This window comes from Monopterus albus, unplaced genomic scaffold, assembly GCF_001952655.1.
Source record: "Monopterus albus unplaced genomic scaffold, M_albus_1.0 scaffold105.1, whole genome shotgun sequence".
Lineage (NCBI taxonomy): Eukaryota > Metazoa > Chordata > Actinopteri > Synbranchiformes > Synbranchidae > Monopterus > Monopterus albus.
The window spans coordinates 503,982-514,364 of record NW_018127985.1 but is presented as its reverse complement, the minus strand read 5'-3'; the positions used below and the strand labels follow the sequence as shown (position 1 = coordinate 514,364).

The window sequence follows — 10,383 nt, the reverse complement described above, 5'->3', positions numbered from 1 at the left end:
TATTTCATAAAGGCTACGACAGTTTGAAGAGGTGCAGCTAGGTGAAACCAGGTAATTCTGATGAGTGTGTATTCACGGTTTTATTTACCAGATCACAAGGATGATCACGCATTCACTGATGCTGACATAGAAGCTGTGTTCCATTTGCCCATGCCGCTTGTTAAATAGTGTCATTAAAATCAAATCAGCACTTATTTATATAGCACTTAAACACAACTACAAATCGACCAAAGTGCTTTACACAAAATAAAGCAAAAGCACCAATGCACAGATCTGAAAAGAAGTGACATCTCTAAAATAGTTTCCTCTTACTTTACATAGGTGTGACTAAGGCACAAGTGAGGGAAGCGTGGATGCAATTAAGGAAACTGGGATGTGCCCAGGACATTGACTCCTTTTGGTTATTCCCAGCCGGTGTCTTATGATATTCCTTCATTAAATATAATTACTACTTCCCTAATTAGGACTTGCACCACGTTATCTGTTGTTCTTCCTTGAATCCATGTTGGTGATGTAGTGTGTGTGCTACTGAAGCACCTTAAAGTAAAATACTTTGATTTGCTCTTGTGTATAAAAAGTGATGAAGAAAGAAGGTGCCTTGCCTTAAAGGGAAGTTGTTTACCATTTACCAGTACTCCCTTCTGTGTCCCGGTACTGTTGTGTACATTTTAAGCACAGATGTCGAGGTGTTTCTAAGTCATTTAATAAATGAGGCCCCAGGTGTTTAGAAATCTCTTTATGCATTAAAAATAGACTAAATGGTAACATTTTGACAAACTGTTTAATGATGAAGCAAAAGAAAAAACAAAATAAATTATAAAGGTAGCAGTAACATTGGATTTTAGCAATGAAAGAAAACATGATGAATGTTCCTGCTGCTGTTTTTGTTTCACCAGTTTAATTTAGATGTTACTTTAATTACCATGTTCATCTCACATTGTTAACTAACACAGCCTAATTTACTCACAGCTTGTTCAAAATACATTATTTAGGCAATTACACTTAAATGCAACTACATCTGGTTAATATACTCACAGCTTGTTAACATCACATTTAGTTAACTTACCCCTACTTGTTAAGTGAAACCTTGTCTAGTTGATTTACCCACAGCTCATTGATATTTCAGCCAAAATAACCACTTTCATCTTCATCTCTCTTTGGCTTTCTTCTGAATCTTCTCAGCTCAGACTTTGATGTTGAGACAACACTTCCAAGAATGTTTATATAAGTACTATTTGGTTCCAGCGGATGGTCGAGCAAAATTTTTTTCCCAAGATTTTTTAGTGGCAGGAATTTTATGCAAGTTGAACCTTCAGTAAACAGAACATATCAAAAGTGACTCATGTTTTCTATAATAGAAAACAATATTCGAACAATAGAAAATGACAAACACATAAATGTAGACATATAAAGGATTACTTTGCAAGATCTGTTGCATAGTATTCTCAGATCATTCCAATGTGGAAAAGAGTCTCTCCCATTAAGAAATACAATGCTTTGTCACTAAACATAAACACTTTACTGTTTGGGGAAGTGCTGATCTGATGTTTTTACTGCAGGAGCAGTTTTTTCAAAGTATTTCTGGTGTCTTTAAGAGTGTTTACGAACAGCCACACTCCTCCACAATCATGTTCTGGATATCTTTCTTGATGATTTTCTGCTCTTCGTTGTAATAGAGCATTGACATGGCACGTAACCTCGTTGGCACGCAGCATGACTTGATGTTTTGAAAGGGGCTGTAGCCCCTCATGCGATAATGATTGATGACTGTTGAATGGAAGGAGAGGGATGAACCACTGAGGCTCACCATGTGGTTTGGACAGTCACCTTCACAGTAGTTGGCATGGTAACCAGAAGGGGCAATAATCCAATCGTTCCAGCCAATATCTTTAAAGTTCACATAAAACTGTCGTTTGCAGCAGACTCGCATTTTACCGTCACACTCCAGACCTCGCTTGACTCGTCGCTGCATTGGGTCCTCTCGAGTGCGCAGCACCACCACAAGGAATGGCCGGTGAGACTGTTCTCTGCCTGTGGCTAGCTTGCCGTTGACAGGTGTCAGGACCGGAAAAGCTCCAGCCTCGCCACACAGTGGACAGGAAACCCTCAGGCTGAGTGAGCTGCTGCTGACATCCAGCAGAGTCTGAACATTGTGAGGGATGGTGAGAGTGTGCCAGCCACTGCGACGAGTGTCCACCAGCTTCTCTGAAATACACTCTTCTTCATGTTCATAATGAAGCTGCAGCAGCCGCAACATTACCTTGCCCTTCACTCGGTTTCCTTTTGACATCTTCAGGAAGATCCAGACATTTGCCTGTTCCACCACTGATGAGTCGCCAACTTCCTTTGAAATGTCAAAGGTTACCATGTTTGGAGAGTTACCTGCAGCAGAGAGCACAGTTAGCACACTGGACCGCACTGGATTCTACTGGACTGTACTGGTCTTCATTGGACTATAATGGCTTCTATTGGACTGTACTGGTCTCCACTATGTGAACCTTTCCACTGAACTGGCTGTTTACAGATTCACGTATAAGAACATGAGGAGCATAACGTTTAGAACTTTGTGTCTTTATCATTTTTCTTTTGTTGTTTTTACTGTGAATTGTTCTGAATTTCGCATAATTTAAAATAAAGTTAAACAGTAAACCATTGCACCAGTGTCCAAGTTGATAAATAATTTGTTGGAGGTGCATGGAGGTCAGAGACCTGCTGTTGTTTCTGAAGCAAATAATCAAACTGAAAAAAACCTGGGACCTTGCCCGCTTCTGTTTTTGTCTTCCTACCATTTGAATGAATTAAAGAAAATGCCATGAACAATATATGCCTGAATACAGTTGCTGCCTCTAAATATACTCAATATGTGCAGATACACTGTAAAAAGCAAAGGCCTGATTTCAGGGAATGCTGTTAACAAGGCTGCTAGGAGACAACCCTCCACCATCCCCCACCTTCCCAACTAACCCTCATCCTGTTCTGTGTTTCTCCCTTTGTCTCCTGCTGCAGAATAATTACTGAGGTCCACATTTGTCTGAATGCGATTATTTACGGCCCGAGACTATTCGGTATGTCCACCACCACCTCCTAACCCCACTCGTTACTGTCCTCTAATTTCGGTGAGCCTTTGAGGGGCCTTTTTAATTAAAGATCTTTTTGAGAGAAACTATTTATAGCACAAAGCAATTATGTACATTTATGTAAGCAAACAAGTGTAGAAACTGATTGGTCATGGGCTGCCTCACATTTACAGAAGCATCATCAGCATCAATTTTAATAACTGAAGTATAAAAACTTTTATCTCAGGTTGAAGTGATTAAAATTAATGTCTGGCAGCAGACTGTAAGTGATGGGAAAGAAAATGTTGAAAATCTCTGTGACTACACTACTGTATTAAACAATATGATGACAAATGTCTTTGTTTGATTTAACAAAAGAATAGGTGAATAGTTTAACCTCTTCATGAATCAAGTGTTTCACCTTCCTGAAATTTAACTTCAAATTTATTGTTGTTGTTTTCTCTGTCAGAGTTTAAGGAACACTGAACTCCATCAGTAAGGACAATTAAGGGCATGTGTGACATGAGGTGTTGTCTCTACTCTGAGTTTCATGTGGGTCTAGGGGAAACTGGCTTTAACCGGTTGAGTGTGGAGCCTCTTCTGTTCTGATAACATGTTATATGATCAGTTGGGATCTGTTTCTTCAGTATGAATTTGACTTGCATCTCTGTATGTACATTTCATGCACTCTCATTTATGGAGACAGCTGTGACTGTTTGAGCTTCTCTTCTGAAACAGTTTCTTCATCAAAACTGATCAGTTAAAAGTCCTCTCGTATGACTTTAAATAAGAATTTATACTCTTAAGAATGAGTTTTTGTGCTTTCATGTCATCACCTCAATGAAAAGAAATTAAACTGAGATTTAAAAGAGGTAAAACAGTTTAAAGCTGGTTTACTCTCCAGCATTTAGATGTGCTAATGATCTCCAACTGGTGAGTTAAACATCATCAGTGTCGGCTTCAGTGGTACAGCTATGATGGAAGAATTACTGTGAAGGCTTTTATTGTTTCACTATTGAAGATGAGACTGATGCTGCATTGATCTCGCACATACACTCTACGGATTCAGCCCAATTAAGTACCTGACTGATCAACAATTGATTAGCAATTGGACAATCAGTTGAAAATCTGGCAACTCAGGAATGTAAGTTGTCTGTTTGACAGTGGTTTGAATTTCAAACACGGCTGCTTTCAGAGGACGCTTTAAAGGCTTGTTCCATCCGACACGAGTTAGGCCTCGGCGAAAACGACACGGCAGGAGAGCAGGACTGCACGTCAAGCTGAAATCTGTTCTGAACCTGTCACAAGGGATGGGATACCTCCGGGAGCATGGCTACGTCCACTCGAGATGGTCTTCTACCTTCAACTACCGCTTTCTTCAACTAGAAGGCCTAGATGCAGACCCGCCTCTTCCACATTTTTGTTTGGTGAGACGCTCTACCCGACGTTGTCTTCACTTCAGTCTTCACCCAGTGTCCCGCACTGTGTGCCCCCCGGTCCAGCCTGGCTTGCTCCAGTTCGCCCTGTTTAATGTAAGATCACTCAATAACAAAACTTTTATTTTGAATGATCTTATCACCACTCACGATCTGGATATGCTTTTTATCACAGAAACTTGGCTCAAACGAGGGGATAACTCTCTGTTTTCTGAGCTTTTACCGGCTAACTATTTATTTTTTAACTCCCCACACCATGCTGGTCAAGGTGGTGGCCTGGCATCTGTTTTAAGCCAACTTTAAAATGTCGCCTCCTGCCCTATATGGCCTTTTCTAGCTTCAAGCTTCTAACTTTTGTTTTATCGCTGCACTGCCCTATTTTATGTGCAGTCATCTATCGACCTCCCAAATTAAAGGATTTTATCCATGAACTTGGAGAGTTTTTGGCTGCTTTTACTTCACAAGCTGATTGTCTGTTGATCTGTGGGGATTTTAATCTTCAAGCTAACTCCTCGCCCGACCACCTTATAAATGATTTTAATGCTCTGTTGGACTCCTTTGACCTTTGTCAGTCAGTAGTCTGTCCCGCTCACACACGGGGGGGCACATTAGACCTCGTCATTTCTCAGGGTCTATCTGTTAATATTAAGGATGTGGCAAATATAGCCGTATCTGACCACTTCCTTATTCGTTTTGAAGTCCCACTACCAATAAGGCTGCCCAGACCGGTGGCCCCATGGCTGCATCGCAGGATTATTACTTCCTCTACCCCCTCCGACTTCACTGCTGCGTTTTTAGACTCTGAATTCTATTCTTCAGTGGATCAAAATCCTCCGATGTGCCCTGAGGTATTTCTCTCCTCACTGAATTTGACTTGTGCCCGGATCATGGACTCCGTTGCGCCTCTTAGGATGAGAAGAGCTGGCAACACGACTACTCCTTGGCTAAATGACACTACCCGGGCAAGCCGAGCACAAATGGAAAAAAAGACCCATTGCACGTCTCGCTGGATATTTTTAGAGTCAGCCTCCTTGCGTATCGGGAGGCTGTAAAAGAGGCAAAAACTCAATTCTTGTCTAACACTATAGCAACAAAAAGTTTATCGTAACCCGAGAGTATTTTTTAAAACTATACATTATGTTGTTGATCCAGTTGGTGCAGTACCCACCGAGGGTTCGCCTGTTCTGTGCAACCAATTTCTAAGATATTTTAGGGATAAGGTTGGGGCTCTTAGGCATAATATGCCTAAGCCCCCAGCACATACTCAGCCTGGATCCCATGTTTTACATACTCTTAGTTCCTTCACTTCAATTTCTTTATGTCAATTAAAAGAGACCATAGCCCACTTAAAACCGGTCTCTTCGCCCCTTGACCCGCTTCCTGCCCGGTTTTCCAAGGAGGTTTTTGACGTTCTCGGTCCCTCCCTGGTCACGTTCATTAATCTCAGTCTGGATCCCTCTCTATTATTGTCTTTTCATCCAATTTCCCTTCTTCCTTTTTTGTCCAAAATTCGGGAAAAAATTGTATTCACCCAGTTGCAGTCACACTTAGATTGTGCAAATATTGCTGATAAGTTTCAATCAAACTTTAAGCCCCGCCACAGTACAGAATCAGTATTACTTAAGATTCATAGTGATATCACTATGGCTCTCGATACCAGATGTCCTGTGCTATTAATTCTGTTGGATCTATCTGCAGCTTTCAACACTTTTGATATCATTCTATTCTCTTGTCAAGACTTGAACATTTCAATGGGCTTAAAGGCACTGCCTTAAACTGGTTTTCTTCTTTTTTAACCGATCAAACATTTTCTGTGTGTCTCTAATATAGCTCCTCTCACTTCAGGCGTTCCTCAAGGTTCTACCCTGGCTCCATTGCTCTTCTCATTATATAGTGCACCCCTTGTGGCAATTATAGCTAGCCATAACATTCATTTCCACTTTTACGCTGATGATGTCCAGATTTACATGCCACTGCTCCTATCTGACTCCAGTGCTCTTACCTCGTTGCAAAATTGCATTCGGGATATTAGGCAATAACTTGCGCAAAATTTTCTGCATCTGAACAAGAGTAAGACCGAATACATTCTTTTTAGTTCTGACCCGCTGCCAGATGTAGTCAACCTCTGCACCTCAGTCTTCCCTCTATCTGACATGTTGAAAAACCTCGGAATAATCTTTGATTGTGGTTTTACTTTTGAGAAACAGATTAGGGCAGTGGTTAAGTCTTGTTTTTTTTTTCAGCTAAGACTCTTAACGAAGGTTAAACCTTTTTTGTGACATGGAGATCTGGAGAAGGCTATTCACACGTTTGTTACTTCATGGTTAGATTATTGCAATGCCTTGTATGTAGGAGTACCCCAGACTTTGCTTCAAAAATTACAATTGGTCCAAAATGCAGCAGCTCAGCTGCTATCCAATGCTCCCAGGTTTGCCCATATCTCCTCGATTCTTCGTGCACTTCATTGGCTTCCGATCCAATTTAGAATTAAATGTAAGATCCTATTGTTTGTTTTTAAGGCTATTCGTGGTCTCGCCCCATCCTACCTATCTGACCTGCTGTCAGTCTATGTGCCGCGTAGAGCTCTTCGCTCCACTGATAATTTGTCGCTGGCGGTGCCGCACTCCCACTACAAAAGATGGGGTGACCAATCTTTTTCTATCTACGGCCCCAGACTGTGGAATGCTCTTTCGGTAGAATTAAGGGCAGAAAGTGAGCTAGTGGCCTTTAAGTCGGCCTTAATAACTTACTTTTGTAAGCAGGCTCTTGAAACCTAACCTGTCTTACTGTTTAAATTTTAGTCATAGTTAGTATTTGTGTTTGCACCTACCTGTTTTTTGCTAGTGTTATTGTTTTGTGTGTTTTTACTGTACAGCACTCTGGTGCTCTTGGAGCTGGAGAGCACTATAGAAATAAAGTTTATTATTATTATTAAACTGTAATGACCTTGTTTTATTGTTAGTGGTGTATTTTACATGTTGCAGTTAAACCTATAATCTCAAATGAAGCCAAAATGAGGTTCACTGCAGGACAGATACATCAGTCTTCCACATGAGGCCAAAACTAATGCTGGAGTCCAGTTCACTAACTCAGTTTTTAACACAACTCATCATCCAGCGAAATGTTGCATTGGCCTGTCTCATAAATCAAATCAAATCAAATCAAATCAAATTTTATTTGTATAGCGCCAAATCACAACAAAAGTCATCTCAGGACACTTTACAAAGTAAGGTCTAGACCTTACTGTTATCAATATTATTACATAGGGAAAACCCAACAAATCCCCTCCGCATAAGTGCAAAGGAGCTGTCCTGTACAGCTTTGCAGTTGTATAATTTATATCACAACATCATGATGATGGAAATAAAATAATTGTCAGTTATAAGTTTGCATCATCGGTACAATAAATGTCAAAATCTCACATTCGTGAATCTGTTACCCAGACTGGATAACTCAGGTCATCAGAAATGAAACAAAGTCTTTTTGGTTTTAGAATTGAGTATGTCTTCAGCCTTTGTCATTAATCTACCAATCAGCACGCAGTATGACACCTGCTGCTCAGGTGTGTTCAGGTTCATTAATCACATTGAAAACCACAAACACAAGTCCCTGCAGTGTGGGACCAAATGTCACCAAGGAATGAATAATGGATGAATAAATGAAGCTTAACCCTCATTGAGAAATGATAAATTCCACTTGTTCTTTGAACGTTTCTAACAACTTTTTTCTGTCAACTGATAAACGTGTCTGTCAGAATTCACCTCCTGTATTACTGTGCAGAAAAAGTAGATGCAAATAGAAATACAAATTGGACATCACTCTGAGCCTGAGTAGAATCAACAGAATCAGTCTGTGTGATGACAGATTGTGGAAATCTGTAAACAAACTTTGAACTTTTTGACTTTGTGTGAATGAGCCAATAACAGAAAATACACACAGAGAAATATCTGTTCTACAGGTGATGGTCAGTAAACCTCAGAGTTTGACTCTACTGATTTTACAGGTTATGATTTTTACAGTTACATTCAGGAGAGTTATGTGTGTGTCTGAGTTCAGTAGAGTCTGATATACTACAAAAGAGCATGAAGTTTCTGACTGGCTGTTGGACTCACCTGGCTCTGCAAAGACGATGATCTCAGATGGTGGCTCAGGTGGTGTCAGGGCGCTGGTGCTGTGGCCCTCCTCCTCAATCTCCACACTGCCGTCTGCTGCCACACGGCCAACATGCAATTTCTTGATGGCGTTGAGCAGCGCTGCTCGAGGAACCGGCTGCATCAGGTTGGGTCGGGCGCTCAGGTGCAGCATGTTGAGAATGTGACGTTTCACTGCTTCCACCATGTCATTCTGTCCTGACAAAGATACATTCCTCCTCATCTGAGACAGAGAGCACGATGGACAGTTGGAGGGTGCCAGGTTTACCTCCGGAGCTGGAGAGGCCATTGGAGAGGCGTCGATGAGAAAACCAGTGGCCACGAAGAAGAACACAGGAAACAGAGATGGCATGATTGGCTCTGACTGACACCAAAGGTCTGTCAGTAGAGTCACAGTGTATCTGCAGGAGAGTAAGAACACTCAGCAGAATTGCAGCAGGTCCTGATGCAGAAACAGGCAGCAACAGCTCAGCAGGTTAATTCCTCACATTAGAGTCCGACTGAAGAGTCTGTATAACAGAGTCAGAAGAGCCTTCTTGATGTATGGTGAGGAGTGAGGGAATAAAACTGAAACAAAGACTTGAGTTAAAAATCCTCACAGAGTTCATAGAAAAGGCTGAGGCTCTGTTCCTCAGTCTGGTCCTTCATCTGGTCCAGCTTCAGGTGGTGCAATAATCTGGTCCTCAGTCTGGCCCGTAGTAGTTCGGATTGATGGATGTCTTGTCCTCAGTCTGATTTTTTTGTTCTGTTCCTGGTGGTTTAAGGCCTGATTAATGCTGCAGATATGAAGCACTGGTTCTCTGGACCTGGACTTCTTAGTGCACTGGTCCTTTCTGGGCCTGATGGTCCGGTGCTGTGAGCTGACTGTAGGAAGGGTCACTCTGCTCTCCCTCTCTGCTCTGTTACTGTAATTATACCTCTGTGCTGGGTTGATCCCTCCCTCTGTCCACAGAGGTATTTCCCTGTGAGTCTCTCTCTCTCTCACTCTCTCACACACACACACAGTGAGTAAAGTCTCAGAATATATCAGGACTGTTTGTGGTGTTTCCTCCTGAATGGACGTCACGACAGAAGAGGAGGAGGAAGGAGGGAAGAGGAGGAAGAGAGAGTGCCCCTGATTCATTCATACCACACACACACTGACTCAGCGCAGCATCATCATCACCTCACGTGGAGGAGAAACTCTGTTGGTGTCAAAATCATTTTTAGACTAAAAAGAGTTTGTTGTTATATTCAGAGCAGATGGAGCGTGCTCAGAACAGACCGTCTCACACACTGTGACATCATCAAGCACCCTTGTGGCAGGAGTTAGGCGTTACAGCCTCCTCACCTGAGACGTGTCGTCTGGTTCATCTTTTGTCTTCCTGTTTGTCCTGAAGTGGTTCCCAGTAACTAGAACTGGTTCAGCTAATGCAGTCATAATGCAGGGACCCCTGGGTCCCACACCTGTAGTAAACACAGGATCCGTTTGTAGTGAGGTATACTTAAAGCTAAAGCTCTGCCTCCGTCTGGTGGCTGCTTCTGGATGCTGCAGCAACTTCGGTCAATCAGCTACATTAAGGAACAATTCAAGGAAACTATCTGCTCCTCAGTTTAAAAATTCAAACCTGTGAAAGACACAGCTGCAGAAGAATCCAGTTTAATTAGGGGACAGCACATTTTATGCTGAAAGCACGTCACCCTTTTCATACATGATTTTTATACTGAAATGTAATAGACTAATACATTTCATACAGTGCC

The 10,383-nt window shown here is 41.8% G+C and overlaps 1 protein-coding gene across 1 annotated transcript; it reads right to left on the bottom strand.

The window, feature by feature from the left end:
* Nucleotides 1-808: 808 nt before the first annotated feature.
* Nucleotides 809-9,522, bottom strand: inhbab (inhibin subunit beta Ab). The gene is made up of 2 exons (XM_020610586.1): nt 8,605-9,522; nt 809-2,382 (listed from the first exon to the last, which is right to left on the bottom strand). The coding sequence occupies exons 1-2, from the start codon at nt 8,993-8,995 to the stop codon at nt 1,601-1,603; spliced, it is 1,173 nt and encodes a 390-aa protein (XP_020466242.1). The 5' UTR covers nt 8,996-9,522; the 3' UTR covers nt 809-1,600.
* Nucleotides 9,523-10,383: the final 861 nt, after the last annotated feature.